At 32.7% G+C, this 20,047-nt stretch overlaps 1 protein-coding gene and 1 long non-coding RNA gene across 6 annotated transcripts; both read left to right on the top strand.

The window, feature by feature from the left end:
- Positions 1-2,676: 2,676 nt before the first annotated feature.
- LOC106073862 (uncharacterized) lies at positions 2,677-19,905 on the top strand. 2 transcript variants are annotated; one of them, XM_013234517.2, is made up of 9 exons: positions 2,677-2,984; positions 11,001-11,075; positions 11,352-13,616; positions 13,982-14,112; positions 14,412-14,597; positions 17,152-17,242; positions 17,397-17,410; positions 18,114-18,234; positions 18,512-19,905. In XM_013234517.2, exons 1-9 carry the CDS (start codon positions 2,775-2,777, stop codon positions 18,815-18,817), a joined length of 3,399 nt encoding a protein of 1,132 aa, XP_013089971.2. In that variant the 5' UTR covers positions 2,677-2,774; the 3' UTR covers positions 18,818-19,905. The 2 variants fall into 2 exon arrangements, with proteins under 2 accessions (XP_013089971.2, XP_013089972.2); XM_013234518.2 differs by having other exon boundaries at positions 17,155-17,242.
- LOC129925760 (uncharacterized) lies at positions 4,522-8,247 on the top strand. Of its 4 annotated transcripts, none has more exons than XR_008777481.1 (5): positions 4,522-5,032; positions 6,239-6,375; positions 6,801-6,900; positions 7,305-7,418; positions 8,080-8,247. It is a non-coding gene; the product is annotated as an uncharacterized LOC129925760 (long non-coding RNA). The 4 variants fall into 4 exon arrangements; XR_008777478.1 differs by having other exon boundaries at positions 4,539-5,032; positions 6,239-6,381; XR_008777479.1 differs by having other exon boundaries at positions 4,540-4,771; positions 6,239-6,381.
- Positions 19,906-20,047: the final 142 nt, after the last annotated feature.

Here is a 20,047-nt window from a genome sequence, read left to right on the forward strand (position 1 = left end):
GACCTCTGTACCTCTAAACAACATGTAATAAACAATACAAGTGGAGTTCACCCTCCATCATAATGTGTAGGCCTATACATGGGCGTAGCCAGGATGTTTTTTCGGGATGTTTCCGCCGCCATGCACTATTTCTGGTATTAAAAGCCAACAAAATGCATATTCTGAGGTGCATTTTCCTGCTATTAGAAAGTTTTTTTTGCAAAAACTAAATGTGCTATTCTTACTGACTTAGACCCTCCCGCGCCTTTCTACGCATTTGTCGTCAAGCTGTTTCCACAAAAATATGTCACTGGTAATGTCTGAAGCCTTTTCCCACCTGCTCTGAGGACCTCCATGAATGTGTGGCGCCAAGTTGTACTAGGATGTCAATCCAACTCTTTTTATGCGTAATTCATTTTGTCGGAGAACATGTCCCGCAAACCTCATGCGACGCTCTGTCACAATCTTACTAAGGGGTCGACTTCCAGTTCGTCATAGGATTTCCTTGATTTAGACCCGATCTCTAACTGACTCCTAAAACCTGTCTTAGCCATCTTTGTTGAGCCACATTTAGTGATTTTCAATTTCGGCAGATGACTATTCACTGCAGTTTATTAATGGAGCACCATCACTGGTAGAAATGTGTAACCTCTCTTGAATACGCTCTTGGAATTAGGTAGTTTGCTTTAGATTTTATATCGAAAAGGGATGTTCTATCGTCAAAATCATCTGTTGGGGGTTTTAAACTAAAAAATCTCTGGAGTTATTGGGTTTTTTAAAAATTCAAAACCCCATTTAGCTACGGTCATAGAATTTGGTAACTGTAGTTTGCTTTAGAATAATATTGAAGATAGAGGTTTTCCACCTCAAAACGCTCTGTAAGGGGATTTTAAACTCAATGGATGGGTTTTAAACTTTTAAGAAAAGCCATCTATTGGAGAGGGGTTTAAACTCAAAACCCCCAATGGGCTTGGCTACGCTCAAATAATTTTAGTGTGTAATTTGCTTTTTTTTTATATTGAAGAGGTATTTTTTTTAGCATCAAACCCCTCTGAAGGGGGTTTAAACTCAAAACCCCTTTTGGGAACGCTCATAGCATTTTAAGTGCGTAGTTTGCTTTTTTTTTTTTTACATTGAAGATGTATTTTTTTCTTCAAACCCCGCTGGCGGGGGGTACTCAAAACCCCTTTGGCTGCTCTCATAGAATTTAGAGTGTGTAATTTGATTTTTTTATATTGAAAATGTATTTTTTACCTTCTAACCCCGCTGAAAGGGGGGTTAAACTCAAAACTGAGTCAAAATCCATTTAACTACGCTCATAACATTTTAAGTGCATATTATAATTTGCTTTTTTTTTTCATATTGAAGAGGTATTTTTAGCTTCAAACCCCTCTGAAGGGGGGTTTAAATTCAAAACTGAGTCAAAACCAATTTAGCAACGCTCATAAGATTTTGAGTGCGTAATTAGCTTTTTTATATTAAAGAGGGGGGTTATCGTACATTTTGGAGGGGGGGTTTAAAATAAAAATCTTCCTTAACTGTGCTCTTGGAATTTGAGGATTGTCGTTTGCATTTTTTTTTGTTTTGTTTTATAGAAGAGGGGGATTTAACTGCAAAAACCCCTGGTAGGGGGGTTTAAACTCAAAACCCCCTGGAAGGGGTTTTAAAACTCAAAACCCACAGGTAAGGGGTTTTAAACTCAAAACCCCCTGGTAGGGGGTTTTAAACTAAAAAACCATTCGCTGTGCTGGGGCAAGTGATGGTTTAGTATTAAAATCTGACCTAAAATAAACAAAATCAAAGGAAAAAATCAGTTACTTAATTCCAACCCCCCCAGGGGGGGGATTTCATCACACCCCCCCCCCGAGCTACGCCTATGGCCTATATGACTCTTACACTAAGGGAAAGGCTTGAGGTCTTCAATTTGAGATTTGACAGGTTCACACAGAACCATATATCTTCATTACAATTAGTACATTGAATACGTATTAACGATGTAGTTAATAATAACAATAATAATATCCTGTGATAATAATAATATCCTGTGCTAATAATAATATCCTGTGGCAATAATAATATCCTGTGGTAATAATATGCCTAATATCTTGTGGTACCATGTCGTCAAAATATACGGATAACTGCCTGATCTGGAAATACATTTGACTAAAGTAACACCTTTGGTAAAATCACTAAATTTAGAAAGCCTTCAGGACAGAAGACTCAAAAGTAAAGTAGCAATTATACATAAAACACTGAACCATAATCTTCAAATACAAAAACAAAATTTAATAAAATACTCAGAAACATGGGGGGGTGGCTCCGATTTCCCCCTCCCCTCCCCCGCGGAATTTTTTTTATATGTATGTCTGTGTACATAATTAATCTTTATTACATTCTGACCCTTTCGGAAGACGTTTATTGTTTATTGTAGACTCCCCGCCCTTGCCAGCAAGGGGGTCTGGGGGAGCGCCGAGCACTATTTCTGGTATTGAAAGCCAACAAAATGCATATTCTGAGGTATCTACAGTGCATTATCTTGCTATTACAAAGTTTTATTTCAAAAACCTTATGTGCTATTCTTTACTGACTTAGACCCTCTCGCGCCGTTCGGCGCATTTTCCGGCAAGCTGTTTCCGCAACTCTTATTTTGAAAAGCGGCCCTGGGGGGGGGGGGGGGGTAAAAGGGTTAGGTTAATTGTATTTTCGATTATTTCTTCCTCTTACAATAAGTTAAAATTACGACCCATAGATCTAATCATTTAACGAATATTTCAACACAAACAAAGCATCACAGCATGGCCTCAAGTTTAGTTGATTATGATACCGGTAACGGTATGAGTTCTCATATTGATAAACATGAAGAAAAAATGTATACCATAGAAGCTTCAGTGGTTACTGGCTTTGAAGAGACAGCTCGAGGGGAAGCGAAAGAACTTTTCAATACAGAAGTTAAAGCTGCAAGAGGCAAAATAAAATGGGCTATTCCGTACAATAGAATTCAAGATGTAAGTTTAAAGTTATAGAATCTAGATCTAGATCTAGAGTAGTTTATGCTATTCGGACACCTATAGGCCCAAATTTGAAAGTTTGACTTTGACAGCGCATTATTTTACAATGGTTTGACATAGAAAAGAAAATGACGTATCAAAATCTTCTTTAGTTAAAGGAGAATAAGGATGACTACTTATATTTGTTCCCCAAACCTATATTTGTTATTATATTTAAGGTCAAAGAGGCCGTGTGTTTTCATTTAATTCGGACACATTTGACCCACATTATTTGATTCCGGACACCATAATTTATTACGGACAATCTCTATATTTAGGCATCAATAAACTCAGAGTTTAATTCTATATCAACATTAACTAAATTTTAAGATCCCCAGGCATAGCCCCTCATATGAAATCATTACGATGTTTTTAAACTATGCATAAATGCGAACACAAAAAATAAAAATATGAACACACTTATTCTACCAAAATTAGGTCACTGGAATAGTGATTTCTGCACCGACTTTTAGACTTATTTTATGTTTGTTTATTTTATGTGTGTTGAATGTTTGGGGTTTGCATGATTAGATGTGTGTTGAATGTTTGTGTTTTTTTTTTTGTTTATTAATTTAATAAATTTCTAATACAGGTGATCTTTTGTAGTATAATATAGTAGGCCCCTACAGGTTACGATAGCCATTTTTGCCTAACTGAATCCTCTATATTCTCTCTATATTATATATAAATCTAGATCTATCTAGTAGGTCTAGATCTAAGCATTTAACTTCATTCAATGTACCAAGCTCACTCCAAACATTTGCCCATTTATTCTCAATTAAAAAAAACAACAACAAACGAACAAATATAATATAAGATCATTTTTATTGATGTCCAAAACTGGCTGTCCGAAATAAATTTTGGTAAGAAAATCGTAATTTAATTCGGACACCGTATTAATTTTTTTTTTGGTATGGAATTAGAAAACTTGGCTTATGAATCAAATAAATTAGCTCCAAAAACAGAATAAATATTGCCGGGCTCATTAGTATAGACTTAGCCAATCAAAAAATATAGTCTTAACTCTACCCTATAAACAAAGCCCCATCGAAACCATTCTGGCGCGGTGTGGGGTAATAAGGTTTCATTGGGTAGATTGACCTACTTACAATCGCCCCTATAAAAACGTTAACGGATCGGTGTGGGATTTTAGTTATTGGGCCGTTAACGTCTTTCCGCTTTCGTGCCGGTGTGGGATTTCCCCAATCACGCCAGAACCAACATGATGAAATCTTTATTATAACATAAAAAACAATATTATGATGTTTTAAAATGTAGTATTAATCGTCTTAAAGCTAAATGTTGCTTTGAATCCTTCTTGTAAGTAATATTAAGATTTAAAAAAAAAATTAATTAGGGTTCTATTGGGGAAATCCCTAACTGGAATAGTGAAGTTTTACCCGTATGGGCCCAATGCAGACTTTTCGTAATCAAATAGTGTATGTGTGTGTGTGTCTGATTTTTTAATGTGCACACTAAAAATATATATCTATATCTAGTAATATTTAATCACACATAGAATCTAAAGTTAAAGGAGAACATATTTGTTTTTTTGTTGTTTTTTTTTTAGATTTAGATTTTTAAAAAAAGTTTTATACATTTTAACATTTTTTTCGACCAATGAAAAAGAAGCATTTATTTCTTTTAAGCTCGCGATATTCGGCACAAACTGGATTATTCAGTCTTCACTCTAGAGCGTACACACGTGGATCAAATTAGAGCTAGCTAGATCTAGATCTAAATCTGTTAAGTTATTAGTTATACTACAAGTTATAGAGCTATAGTCACTCTAGTCTAGGTCTAGTCAATCTAGACTTTCATTAATATAATAGATCTATTATAAATAATTATATGAGCTGTACTTCTTGATATCAAATTATATCAATGCATATGTTCTTCAACTCATGGCAGCAGCCATGGAAATTCAATTGGAATGGTCGTAACTTATAAGTTAAAGTCTTAAGCCTATCACAAGTACAGATCATCATCAGATGACGAATCTCTAAGTACTCTGACACTACTAACAGATCTAATCTAGATAGTAGATTAGATCTAGACTTAGAATAGATTTATAGATATAGATCTATCTAGATAATCTAGAATGCTAAGAATCTAGATCTAGAGATTCTATAGATCTCTCTAGACTAGTTTTATTATAATATCTAATAGTAGTAATAGGCTACTAGATCTAGTACGATATAATATTATTAATATATATATTATATCTAGACTTGAGACCTATTAAATCTAGATCTAGACGACTTAGACTTAAGTGATTAACATTCATGCGTTATGACTAGATTTACTGATTTACTATTTAGAATAGATTCTAGATCTAGATTATAGAATCTACCATGAAATGGCTAATGCATCTGCAGCATAGAATTAGATTTAGTTAAGGACTTACTAGATCTTAAATCTAAATCTACTACCTTTTAACTTTTAGGGCAGAATATTAGATCTAGTCTATATGCCTATCTAGTGACATCTAGTATGATCTAGTCACGTAACTGTAAACTAATACTTAGACTTAGGACTTTGGACACTTTGGTATATTAATATAATAATTATTATACTCATAGTACTCATACTCATATATAGATTTTAGTCAATATTCTAATTCAAATATTTTGAGGTTAGAAAAAATTGACCTAGACTTATAAGATATACTAACACTTAGTAAACTTAGATCAAGATCTAATAAAAGATAGTCTAGAATAGTCTAAGTCTAGATTCTAAAATCTAGTTGTTATTAGAAAATTTAGTAGATATAGAATAATATTTAATTAATATATTGTTAATACAGACTAATCTTTAATTTTTTCATACTATAGGCGATAGGTCATTTAGATTAAATAATTCTAGATCTAGTAACTAGTTATAGTCATAGACCTATAGTATAGACTTATAATCTTATAATATAGATATTTACTTTGTAGAGACTAATGTACAATATTAGGCCTACACTCCAGATCTTGAAAATCTAGTCTAGAGTTTAGAATGTTTAAATTTATACAAATAAATAAAATCAAACGTTTATATTGGTTTTAAAATCAGATAATGAGATATGTCTAGAAAAATATGTATATATATAATTATATAGTATATCTATATTAGGGGCCTATATATAATAGACTAACAGCTAACCCTATAGCCGCTATAGACTATGTAGTGCCCTATATTGACATTGTTTTTTTTAAATGTTCCTTCAGAGTTGAAGATATCTACTTGGTAGTCTAAACCTCAAAGGAGCTTAGGGAAGTGATGGCATTTGCAGGGTATAAACCAGACGACCATGCAGAGACCAACGAGGCGACCAAACAGTCCATCGTGCATACCACATAACCAGGTCCAGGTAGCGTTACATCTTTATTCACCAATACTCAATATATGTTAGATTTTATTTTTTGTAAATTTTAAAGACTCTAGGCTCTATTCTATGTAATAGAATTAAATAGATCTATACAGATCTAGAAATTCTAGATCTATAAACTAGACATAGATCTAGATTATATTTAGATCTAGCTAGAATATCTAGAGGTCTTAATACTAATTATTATATTATACATTTTTCTACAATTTGATCTAGGATTCATTCTATAGGCTTAGCTAAGGCTTAGGCTTTTTAAAATTTCATTGTGTGGATACTGTTAAAGAAAAAATACAGAGTCTCATCATTAGGCTATAGCAACAGTTTTTCTTATACACCATACCATAAACATTTCAGGATTTGTCTTTATTGTAATTTTATTTTATTTTTTTTATTTTTTTTAGAATGCCAGTTTTCTTTAAGGGCAGCTGACAATAAGAATTGTCTATGTATGCACTACAGATTCTGTTCAATATCTTTTCATGAGGAAGCCTGCTCAAAAAGGTACGAAGAATAAATTTTTCTTTAAGATTACTGATCAGTGACACCCCCCCCCCCCAATCCCAAATGAAAATTTTAATGAGATCAAATCGATTAAATAAAAAAAATGTAAAATAAATGTTAATCTTGTGAAACAATGTTCGAGAGCAATATCTTCAGCTTTTTGTAATTTCACTGAGATTTATGTTCATTATTAATTTGCATAAAAAATTATAATGAACATTTATACAATGAAAATAGGGCCTACAAAGAATTGTTTTTGACCTAATGTCATTATATAGCAACAATCCTTCTTGTATACCTTACCTTAAACATTTTGTGTTTTGCCTCTATTGTAATATTTTTTTTTGCATTCTTTAAACATTTTTTATGTTTTTATTTATTTTTTTTAAATTTTTTTTTAACAGATCGCCACATTTTCTTTAGGGGAAGTTGACATTAATCTTTTAGGTTAATAATAACCTATGCATGCAGTACAGATGCTGTTCATCATCTTTTCATAAGCAAGCCTGCTCAAGAAGGTAAGAATTAAATTTTGCTTTTAGATTACTGATCAGCAATCTGAAAGTAAATTGTTAATGGGATGGAATTTATTAAATGTAAATAAAGAAATGCTATCCTCATTTTGAAATATGCTGGTTGTGGGTTTTTTTTTTTTGTTATGTTTTTTTTTAAGTTTCACTGTGATAATTGTTTATTTTAATTCTAGAATAACTTTTCAGCCAACTTATTTTTAAAATTACCATAGAACTCTAATTACAACAGAATATAGTTGTATTAGTAAGAGCCTGTGATAAAGTTAATATAAATAAATTGGAAAAAATATAATATTGAATGAATTGAAGCCTAGCTCGATCTAGTCTGCCATTGCACTTTTAGCATAGTCAAATACCAGTGCCACATTTGCTGACACCAATTCATAACATTTAATTTAAGGAGAAGATTGAACTCCAAATTTTGAAATACCATTAATTTTTGTGTTGCTTAATAGGCTTTAGAAGCAACCTAATTTTTGAGCACCGTTTATCATCAAGGGCTTGAAATATAACCGTTAAATAGTATGTCCACATAGATAAATGTAAGGTCTTCTGATGTTTAATTGTTAGATTCTTTTTATTATTAATACAGCTTGAAGGTAGTTTTATTACATGACTATAATATTTATTTGTTTGTTTGTTCCAGCTGCTGCATGGAAGTCAAAATATGAATTATTGCCACCAGTCTTGAAGTCAGCTTGTAAAGAATGCTAAGAATTGAATGAAAATGCTGTCTTGATATCTTGTTTGTGCTGTTATATTTGTCTTTTGTGTTGGTTAATTATTCCATGAATAAAAAATAAAAAAAAGTTAATTGTGTAAGTTTGATTTAAGAATAAATGATCAGAGCATGCAAGTCTTATATAGTACGTAACCAAAAATTGTATTGTTTGATAGTGTTCAAACCCAAAAATGTAATTTGACTTGTCCATTACTTTATAAATATGTTGACATTATAGCTAGATGTATATAGAAATCATGCACTGATTCAATTATTATAATTTCCAAACAATTATGTCAAATAATTCTATTGCTATATCTAAATCATCAGTGTGAAAGTAGACCTATGTAAAAGGTTAAAAATCTCATACTAAACCATTGAGCTGCATTTGAACAAAAAGGGCATTATAATCAAAAAATCACTAATGAATTTGTTTTAAACTACAGTATTGAAAAACATTAAAGATTATTCCTAATTAAGCCATAATAAAATTTAATGACTGAACCATCGGAGACAGTATTTGCATGATAATACCTAATTGAGCCCTAATAAATATTTCAGTTACTAAACCATTAGGGCCAGCATCGGACCGATAATGGCACAATAAGGGTTATCCCTAATTGAACCCTAATTAATATTTCAATTACTAAACCATTAGGGCCAGCATTGGACCGATAATGGCACAATAAGGGTTATCCCTAATTGAACCCTAATAAATATTTCAGTTACTAAACCATTCAGGCCAGCATCGGACCGATATTGGCACAATAAGGGTTATCCCTAATTAAACCCCAATGAAAATCTCAGTTACTAAACCATTGGGGCTAGTATGGGCTTGATTAGGGCGCGATTCTGGAAATCCCCAATGAATCCGGAAGTGGGTTTACCCATTCTGGGCTGATATTGGCACGATTAGGGTAGCCCGTATTGGTCCCTTATGGGAACCTAATGACGCCAATGTGCAAACGGTATGCGCGCCCATTAGGGCGCGATTTGGGCTATTTAGGGCTGCAATTAGGGCAAAGGGGGATAACCCTAATTAAAACTGATACTGGGCCGTAATGGGCATGTTTATAGGGTAGGAAGAGGTAAAGTCATCCGGGTAACATAGGAAAAAACAACAACCTGACTAACAAATTTGAAATTCGTTTTTCTTGCATAAAAAGACAGCTAAATGGAAGGAAATTGGGTCAGAGTCATTGGAAAATGGACAAGCACATTATACAGCGCGCTAGTTTTATAATACATATTAAAATAATTATTTAATGACCACAAAAAACAGCGAATGTCCGAATTCATGTAATGTCCGAAATAAATAAACTACTATAGATCTAAGTATTATTAATTATTATAATTATTAGATCTAGATATAGATCTATCTAGTATGTGTAAGTTTAAAGTTATACATAACGTCATAACATAGAATGAGCGTAGTATTCTAAAGTCTAATAAGTAACTAGATCTAATTAAACAATTAAACTAATCTAAGAAAGACACACACATTCATGACTGAGTTGACTGAGTGTGACTGAGTCAACAGTCACTGACACTGCTGTGACTGTCAGTGTCACTGACTGTGACTACTCTACTGTGTGACTAGTCACCTAAATGTCCTAAGTAGTGGTCCACCGTCCATTGAGTCTAGTGACTACAGACGTGTGACAAGTTCATGAAAATTAGATCTAGTTACTAGATTTAGAATCTAGATCTAGTAAAATCTAGTACTACTAGTAGTACTAGTGACCATTAGTATTACCATTATGATTTGGCAATTGTGACTTATAGTTTTATTGTCATCACACTGTACTGCTATTAATGTTATTCAGTGAGCTAGTAGATCTAGAATCTAGAATAATCTAGATTCTATATTATATATTATTAGATCTATATATTGTAGACTTCAGTGGTGTCTATAATATTATACTGAGAGGAAGCAGGCAGCCATCCCTTTCCGCTATCCCTTAGTAAATTGGATACATGATCTGTCTTTTGAAAGGACTAAAGTCTCTTTCACTGATAGTTCTTTATGTTGTTTCCCATTGCATTTTACTATTTGAACTATGAATGGACCTTATTTTTTTATAACTCAGCTGTTTAACATTTAAATCCTGAGTTATAAAGGGGAAGTAACCATTGAGGGTTTATGGGCCTAAATTGTTCCGATGTGCTAAAAACTCAAAATATCAAATAACATACCCATCACTTTTTCTTTCCCCTTGGACTATTCCCTGCAAGGTCTTTGTAAGCCCTGGGGACCTTGTGATATTACTCATCATTATTCTTTCAAATGTTGCATTAAGTTTATGAATGGGAAGGTGTGTAATGTTAGACTTGTGATGGACCAAAACAAAAATCCCCAGGGGAACGGGCATATCTGGATGCCCATTATTATTTGGTTTAATGTTTGGCTGTATTGGTGGAGGTCCTTTAATCTTTCCAGGTCATGTGCAGTGCTGCACATTATTCTAGATATCTACTTACCATGTGAATTCTTATTGTAGGGTAATGTAAAGCAGTGTATGGTGAAGGATGTTAACAGGAGAGAAGTGGTTCATAGGATTTCATGTTCTCAATTTAGACACATCGGAAACAATGCTGTGGTCAAGTTTCTGTCATAGTAAACTGAGAAATGTCATAACCAAACTAAAGTGCCATTTAAATGATATTTCTGATGACAAATAAACCAACCATAACTAGATTGGCTGAACTTAGAAATGTGCTACATAATTCATATATATATATATATATATATATATATATATATATATATATATATATATATATATATATATATATATATATATTGATTTTTCTAAAAGTATAAATTCAAAACAAAATTCTTACAGGTTTTGAAAATGGGATCAATAGACAACTTCAAAGTTGTGATGCACTCTGTACCTCACTTTCATTTTACAGATCAGGTAATAATTTTTATTTTGTTTTTTATTAGAGTAAAACAACATAGTAGTGATATCTTTTGTTTTGTAAATCATTTTATGCTTTTTTTATCTAATGCTAATCTCTTATAAATTATTTTGAAGTCTGTACAAATTGTTCTTTGTTTCATTATCAAACATTTTCTTCAAACCGCCAATTGTGATATTTTAATTGGATTGATTAGTTTAATATTTTTTTCAATGTTGTGTTTATTGAGGATAAAAAACATTTTCAATAGTTTTGTTTTTTTTCTTATTTAGCATGACAGCTTATCTCGCTTGCAGAAAATGGTTGCAGACGTAGACTGGGAGAGTGGACTGAGAGTTTGGAGACTTTTCAATAACTTTTCTCACCCCATCCCACCCCACCCTGAAGTTATTCCTACACCCGATGATCTGGTTCAGGTTATCATTATGGGAAATCTGCCGGCTAAAAAAGGAAAGGAAGAAAAAAAGTATAAAAAGGGAGGGAATTGGAAAAAAAAGAAAGACAAAAAGCTAACAAAAGAAATTCAAAGTGAAAGAAATAGGGACAATGACAAGACAAGTAACACGATAAGATGTAATACAAAGACAACATTATCATCTTACAAACATCAATCAGAATGTGACACAAGCACCAACATTCAAAATGACCAAGCTCTCAATGAAACAGCAGTGAGTGATGCTGAAGTCAAAACTTTTGTTGAAACAGAAGTTTCTAGGCTTGAGATTAGATCTAGTGAAAATAGAGACATTCAAAACAATGATGGTAAACCTCTTGATAAAATAGAAAGTGAAGCTACACCTGCTTGTGAAACAGAATTGCAAAATGTTGAAGCTACACCTGCTTGTGAAACAGAATTGCAAAATGTTGAAGCTACACCTGCTTGTGAAACAGAATTGCAAAATGTTGAAGCTACACCTGCTTGTGAAACAGAATTGCAAAATGTTGAAGCTTCACCTGCTTGTGAAACAGAATTGCAAAATGTTGAAGCTACACCATTTGATAAAACTGAATTGCAAAATGCTGAAGCTACACCTGTTGATAAAACAGAATTGCAAAATGCTGAAGCTACACCTGTTGATAAAACAGAATTGCAAAATGCTGAAGCTACACCTGTTGATAAAACAGAATTACAAAATTTTGAAGATACAACAGTTGATAAAACTGAATTGCAAAATGTTGAAGCTACAACTGCTGGTAAAACAGAATTACAAAATGTTGAAGCTACAACTGTTGATAAAACAGAACTGCAAAATGTTGAAGCTACAACTGTTGGTAAAACAGAATTGCAAAATGATGAAGCTAACACTATTAGTAAAACTGAATTGCAAAACATTGAAGCAACACTTATTGATACAACAGAATTGCATAATCTAGAAGTTAAATCTCTTATTGAAAAAAAATCTCAAATTCTTCAAGTTCAAGGCCTTTGTAATATAGAAGTTGGAAATGTAGTTCAACCTGTTATTGAAAGTGACTTGCAAAATGTTCCTTCTCCAGGTGAATTGTCTCATGTCAAATCTAAATTTGAAGTACAAAATGTTGATGTTAAACTTTTTTGTGAATCACAAGTCCGAAGTGTAGAAGATAAATTTCTGGATGAACCAAAAGTACAAACTAAAGATATTTATCCTCCTAAAACACAAGTAATTAATAATGATATCAAATGTCCTGATGAACCAAAGCTTTGCATTCCTAATGTTATGAATATTGTAGAGGCAGAAGTGAAAAAATCAGACAAGAAAACTATGACTGTACTCCATGAACCTAAGACTGTCATAATCAAACGTCGTGAAGACTGGAATAAGGATACTCAGATTGATATCAAAGTTTTATTACCCAATCCTGATGAAAATATGTTTCCTGCCAAATTAACAGAAAGTGATGACAGAAATGTGGAGCCAATGGATGTAGATATCTCCTTGTCTAATGCCAGTATTAGGGAGGAAGCTTTGAACAGTGCTAAAGATATGTCTGTGATGAAACCAAGGGGAGACAATGAGACCTCAGTTAACAGAGCTTTGTCAGAAGAATGCCTGTCAAGTTTAAGTGAAACTGAGTTTGCCTCAAGTGTTATAAAAAAGTTAACATCACAGCCAAGTGAACAGTTGAGAACATTTGAAGGTAGTAACTCTCCTCAAAGTACGAGCACACCGCCACCCACCCCCACATTCTTTGCTACATCATTGGCAGATCTTCCCTCAGATGTTGCTTCCTCAAAAGATTCAACTGTCTTAGATTCTCTACCAACTAAGAATAAACTTGATGCTGATTCAGCTTATGAAGCTCGAAGTGACTATGACCTTGACACTTTGTATGATTCTAGTCTGTTAAAAAGCTCCCCTACAAAAACAGGAGCAGTTCCTGTGATGAGTGTCGAGGCAGCTTCCAGAGATCCAACTAAACCAACATTTCGTGTCACTTGTAACAGGAATGGGGAATCTCATCCTTTTGATTCTCCATCTGCTGCAGCAAGTTTTGGAAGTGCTGTTAACAAGTACCATCAGTGGATTGTTGATCTGTCTAATTATGATATTGAGGTAAGCTTTTCAGTGGACTGTTGATCTGTCTAATTATGATATTGAGGTAAGCTTTTCAGTGGATTGTTGATCTGTCTAATTGTGATATTGAGGTTAGCTTTTCAGTGGACTGTTAATCTTTCTAATTATGATATTGAGGTAAGCTTTTCAGTGGATTGTTGATATGTCTAAATATGATATTGAGGTACATTTTTCAGCTTGTTGGCTTATTGGTGTGAACTGTTGTGGTTGACAATAATTCAACTTGTGTTTGTATGACTTTTTTATGATGTAAGAAATAAATGAAGATCTTTTCCAGTGAATCCAGTGATCTAACCACATCAATTTTCTCAGCCATTTTCATGCAATGTTTTTTCCTCTGGAAGGTTGTACTGGACATAGACCACGATGAAGTGTCAGTGTGCTTGGGTCTGACTAAAACAAGTCTACATAAACGCAATATGGTTGCATTTGGACCTACAACTCTGAGGGCAACAATCTGTTACAATATGTTAAGGTTGGTACTGATTGAAAGTATGGTTTTAGTTTGATAACTTATTCTGTTCATCAAATGATCTTCAAGTTCTATCTTTACATTAAGTTTTTTTAAAAATTATTTGATTGAATGGAATGTTTTTTTTTTTTAAAAACATTCTATTTGAAACAAAACATTAAAACAATGTGAGCAACTTCATTGTGTTTCTTAAAAAAAAACAACAACAAAAAAAACTAGTGGCTAAAATTTTCACTCTATTGTTAGAATAGCCCATTGGCTATAGAATGAGCCATACTAATAGAAATAAAAACCTTAACTAGATTGTGCCGTATCAAGACTGGTGATATTATCTGCGACCCCATGTGTGGATCTGGTTCTCTTCCAATTGAAGGTGCTATGAGCTGGGTTCATTGTTATCACTTAGGAGGAGACAACCATGGCAGAGCAATTGAAAGAACATGTCAGAATGTTTCAGCTTTACAAGACAAAATTAAACTTGATCAGAAGTAAGATATTTATCTAGATATTTGTACAAAGCTTACATCAACTCATGCTTGTCTGGTACAATTTTGTTACCATGTTATTTTCCCCACAGCCATTCTTGGATCAAATTGAAACATAACACAATTATTTGTTGTACCATACAAAACATGAATCAGTTTACAAAATTGAACAGTTATTAATTAATTAATTATTGGTAATGAATTATTTAGCAATGTATTGAAAAAGGAAAATAAATGCTACTTTTTAATAATAATAATCTTTATTATCCGTATGGAAATTTGTCTTACAATTTGTGCATTACACCAAACAAAAAACGTTATAACTATAAGAAACCAAAGTGTACATTCACACCAGACTCACTCATAGTTTACATGTGACAAAGTTTATACCAGATTGTTCTTATTTAATGATTTGATTGCCAGGGGAACAAAAGAGTGTTTGTGACTGTTTGTCTTTGCTATCTGTGTCTTGTATCTCTTTTGTGATGGTAAGATCACAAAATCCTGACACAAATGGTGATTCTTTATTTCGAGGATCTTGTTAGCTTTTTTATAGATTTTTGTCTCAAACAACTGCCCAAATGGGGTTTGTTTTTTGCCAATGATTTTACCAGCAGCATTTAGGATTCTATAAAGTTTATTTTTATTTTTAATGCTCAGATTGCCATACCAGGCAGTGATATTGAAACTTAAAATATTGCAGATGTGAGTGTGATAAAACATAAAAAATGAGAGATGTGGCAGTATATCCTTTGTATCATCCATTATTCTTTCAAGGAAGATATTGAAAAGAGTTGGTGAGAATAGGCAGCCATGGTTTTAAACCAGTGTTGTTGTTGAAGTATAGTGCTTTTGGATATTTTTTTATTTTGTTTTGATTTTCATTGTATTTTTCCATTCTCGCTCAGAGTGCCCCATGCCCAACTCTTTCGAAAGCTTTCTTGAAGACATGGAAAAGGTTCTATTGCTGTTGGAGGTATTTCTCGCAAAGCATCCTGAGCTGAGGTTTAGGATTTGTACTGTTCTGCTGCGACCTAGTTTAAAATCAGATTGTTCTTCTGATATTATGTTCTCAGCTTTTGGTTTTAGCTGGTTTAGTATAATTTATAACACAGGACTTTGTTTGGATGGCTTATGATGCTGATGGTCTGGTAGTTTTGACAGAGTTGTAAATTGCCTTTCTTTGGAAGAGTGATGAAAAGAGATTGGGTGTGCTTATCATGGTTTCTCTTCAGCCTATGAAGGTTCTGTAAGCATTGGAGGAAGAAAAATTACTAACTTGTGCTTTGCGGACAACATAGATAGTCTGGCAAAGACAGAAGAAGAATTAGCTAACTTGGTGATGCACATAGACAATATTTCCACAGCATATGGTATGCAAATCAATTCCTAAAAAACCCCCACAAATTTTGACCAATAGCCAAAAGGGCTTTTAAAAGGGACATCCGCATAGGTGGTGATAAGCTTTACATACCTTGGAGCTATTGTCTAAGATGAAGGAACCAAACCTGAACTAATGCATTCTTAAGCAGCACTTGCAAAATTGGACTAACAAAGGCATAGCCCTCAAATCAGACTGATGCTCTCCCTGGTCACATTCTTTTATGTATGCAAATTTTGGACACTGACTGCAGATCTTGAGAAAAGGATCCTAGCAATCATCATCATCAAACTCCATTGGAGTGAGGGCTTGAGAGGCTTAAATCCTTTCTTGCAAAAGCCATGGACAGAAACCCTGATGTCTTGCGTAGTGCATACATGTCACGAGTCTATCAATGGAACTAAGATGCTACAGAAAGATCATAGGTGTCAACAAAGACCATATCACAAATGAAGAGATTAGAAACAGGATTAATACAGCTGTTGGACCCCATCATTACCTGCTGATAAAAAAACTAAACCTAAACTCTTTGGCCACATCACAAGGTCCTTAGGGCTCGCAAAGACCTTCCTTCAGAGATCAGTGCCAGGAAGAGAAGTGGACAGAGGAAGCAATGGGAAGACTACGTCAAAGAATGAACAGGCCTGTCATTGAATGAAAATCTATCCAAGGCAAAGGACAGAGAGGAATGGAGAAAGAAGGTTAAGATCTTGTGTGGTTCACCAAGGGTTCAACGGACTATGGGAAAGATGAAGGTGAGGTGAAGGCAGGATATATGAAGTTGTTTCCCCTTTCAACATTTTTTCTCCCATTTCCCAGTCTCTGATCAAATTGAAATTTTGCAATACATAGATCAATAGAAAAAAAATAAAAAATTAATCAATTAGTGGTAATTAATTAATTTTTGGGAGCTTTTCCTGAAGTATTTTTATATACAAACATACATTTAGAAAAGTAAGAGACTGGAATAATGTAATACTTACTGCTTACAAAGCTTATATCAAGCTGTCTGTCTGGTAGAAATATTATTCATTGCAGAATTTATTGTTGTTTTTTTCTAGATCTATTATAAAATTTAACTACATGACTAATCCAAACTAATTGATACAATTACATTTTGTATAAACTTTTTTTTTTTTTTAAGTATTTTTTTATGTTTTTCTTGTTTTATTCCAGTAGAAATGGTCTAAAACTGGATGTTGTACAATGGAGTATTGAACATTTGCCTCTAAGAGATCAAAGTGTTGATGTGTTCATCTCAGACTTGGTCAGTCATCTTAGATTTTTGTAGGGTAGTTGAACAAAGTTTTTAAAATTAAACATTTCTTAAAACATCCCTCATACGTACATTATTATTAGCTGACACAAATTAATCCCTGTGTAAGCATTATAGCCTTTCAGTTCTTGATTTTTTATTGCAGCCATTTGGACATAGGTGAGTTTTTACATATTTTTTTTTCTCTTCTAACCTAACATTGAAAATGTTTTGAATGAAATGTTATAAAAATTATGAAACTACCTAGACTATCTCTGTTACAAACTTTCTAACAATCCTTTTTGAAAAATTAAAAAGCTTATAATTGCAAGAAAAATTAAAATTAGATACCAGTATTTTACATAACTTTCATGATTCAAATATTTCTAAAAGGTCACAGCAGAAACTTATATTCATCTCTCATGTTTATGTCAGTCTAGACATCATCCAATGGTTTGTTGTTGTTTTTTTGCACATGTAGCAACCACTTCATTGACATGTGTCTCTAATTCTCTTCATCCATATCAGAGTTTCCTTATAATGCTTTGAATAATTTTTAATTTGTTAACTACAGCTTGGTACAGCCAGCCATCATTTGACTGTATTTTCTTGGTATTGGATAGATGGTGTCCCTTACAAGATTTTTTTTTGCATGTCTGTCCAAATCTTGCTAAACTTTCTGTATAAACATCTGAAACTGATTTCAATTAAGTTTAAAGATTAATTTGTTTTGTTATTTATTTACTTACGATTGAATACAAGATTACATAAAAAAATTTTCTTGCATTTTTTTTTTTTTTAGTAAAAAAATGTTTTAGTTCTAATAGGATTTGATCAAGTCAAAGAGATTTTTAACAAAATATTTTAACAATTTTCTTTCTAGACTTGGGAACAGAGCTTCTAATCGGACACTTTATCCAAATTTGTTAACAGAAATGGCTAGAACAGCCACCACTGGTGCTAGGGCTTGTTTACTAACTGAAGATAAGGCAAATTTTATCAAGGTAAATGTTTTTTCCAATAAGCCATCTTTAAGTTTTGGATGTTTATTTCAGCTATGTATTAACTACACTTTACCTTAAAATTTAACAGTCATTTAATCCTCTAAGAAAATGAAGCTTGAAATAAAACTATTATTGGTCAATATGTATGTTGTCATTGCTAGAGTTAATCTCAGGGAGATAACTTTTTAATTGTTTTTCATAATTTATTGGGTAAACGATAAGATGTCATTATTGCGGCTTATAATATTGATGTTTCTTTATCTTTTCTCCATGTCAGGCTGTCAATAATTTGAGCAAATTTTGGCAGCGCAGACTCATGTTAAATATTAATATTGGTGGTCTGTCTGGTGTTGTCTTTGTTCTAACCCGTACTGCAACAGCCATAAGGTCACATTTGACTTCCTGGAATGAGGCTGCTGCCAACATTAACCAGGAGACTACACTAGGCAGTGGAGATTCTGGACAGCTGCCTCCTGATAACAGCACCGACATTCATGTTTTAGAATCAGTTAGTGTTAAAAACACAGAATTTAGCCCTGACTGTGATAAATCTGTCTTACGTGATGAGAACCTATTTTGTTAAAGAATTTATAGCTTATCATAATTGTTAAGTTTCCAATTCAAATTATCGTTAAGTTATTTGCAAAGCAAGCACAAAATATTAACTTAAGTTCAAGAACAAATGTTTGGTTTTTGTACTAGATCTGTGGGGTTTTTTTTTGACTATTAAATTATGTTGTAACTGCTATAGGATGTCTTTTAAAAATAAGTTGTTAGTGAAATGTTTAACTTAATTTGGAAATAAGCAAAATGGTGGTGATCATAACATACACTAAAATAAATCCAATGATGTAAACATGTCTCCACAAGCATTGTACATTGTAAGGCTAAATCTGATAGTTTATCTTTGATGTTACTTGTACATTGAAAAGTGGCTCTCCCTTGTTTTTATTTAATAGATCCTATAAAACTTTGATTTAGAAACATTTCAAGTACGGTATTAATATTTATTTTGTAAAATAATGTTCAGCTGTGTATGGTATCTGCACTAGATAAATCTTCCATATGATTGGGTGAAAACTTTTTATATATATATATCCTTTAGTAAACAAAATGTTCTAGCTGGCAACAAATGTTCTACTACCAGACCAAAAAGAAAATGTATCACCATGTGTTAATGTAGAGTTTGAGAGAATCAACAGAGAAATTAACTTGAAAACTTCAAAAAAAGTTGTAACCTGGCCAATATTTTTTATTTCAAATAAAAAAATCTAATCAGATTTTAAGAGATTCAGAAGAACAAAAATAATAAAATCTTCAATCTTTTGAAACAAGAGATTGTTTTTGTCCCCCAAACTATTAAGAATGAGAAGATCCAAGTCATTTAATGTTCAAAAAGTGCCTTTGTTAAAACAATTTTAATGTATTTTCATTATAGTGTTTTGAGCAATATGAATGTTGCATTGTTCTCAAAGTTTAATTATTTAAAGTTGAAGTTTGTTCATATTTTTTAATTGTGATAATTTTTTAAAAATTTGTTTAAACTTGCATTTTGAACATTGGCCAGTATGTTGGGTCAAAGATTAAATGATTATGTATTATCATTAAAGATTTAGTGTTTTTGTGTGTGTGTGCTTTACTAACATGATTGAAATTATATGACAAACTGAATTTATTTGTTAAAATTGTTTTTATTGTGCTTGTAATTTGAGGTACCAAACTCAAGTCAGTAGATGTGAATCTAACACTAGGAATTCTGAATAGACCAAAACAATTTGTAGCGGCCACAAAATTCATATTATAAATGTTTTTA

Source organism: Biomphalaria glabrata, chromosome 4 (genome assembly GCF_947242115.1).
Source record: "Biomphalaria glabrata chromosome 4, xgBioGlab47.1, whole genome shotgun sequence".
Classification (NCBI taxonomy): Eukaryota; Metazoa; Mollusca; class Gastropoda; family Planorbidae; genus Biomphalaria; species Biomphalaria glabrata.

Excerpts from the sequence above, each read along its gene's own strand:
- LOC106073862 (XM_013234517.2), top strand. The coding sequence starts at position 2,775 with ATGGCCTCAAGTTTAGTTGATTATGATACCGGTAACGGTATGAGTTCT. Across the intron at positions 13,617-13,981 it reads TGTCTAATTATGATATTGAG|GTTGTACTGGACATAGACCA; the intron begins GTAAGCTTTTCA and ends TTCCTCTGGAAG. Across the intron at positions 14,598-17,151 it reads AAAATTAAACTTGATCAGAA|TAGAAATGGTCTAAAACTGG; the intron begins GTAAGATATTTA and ends GTTTTATTCCAG.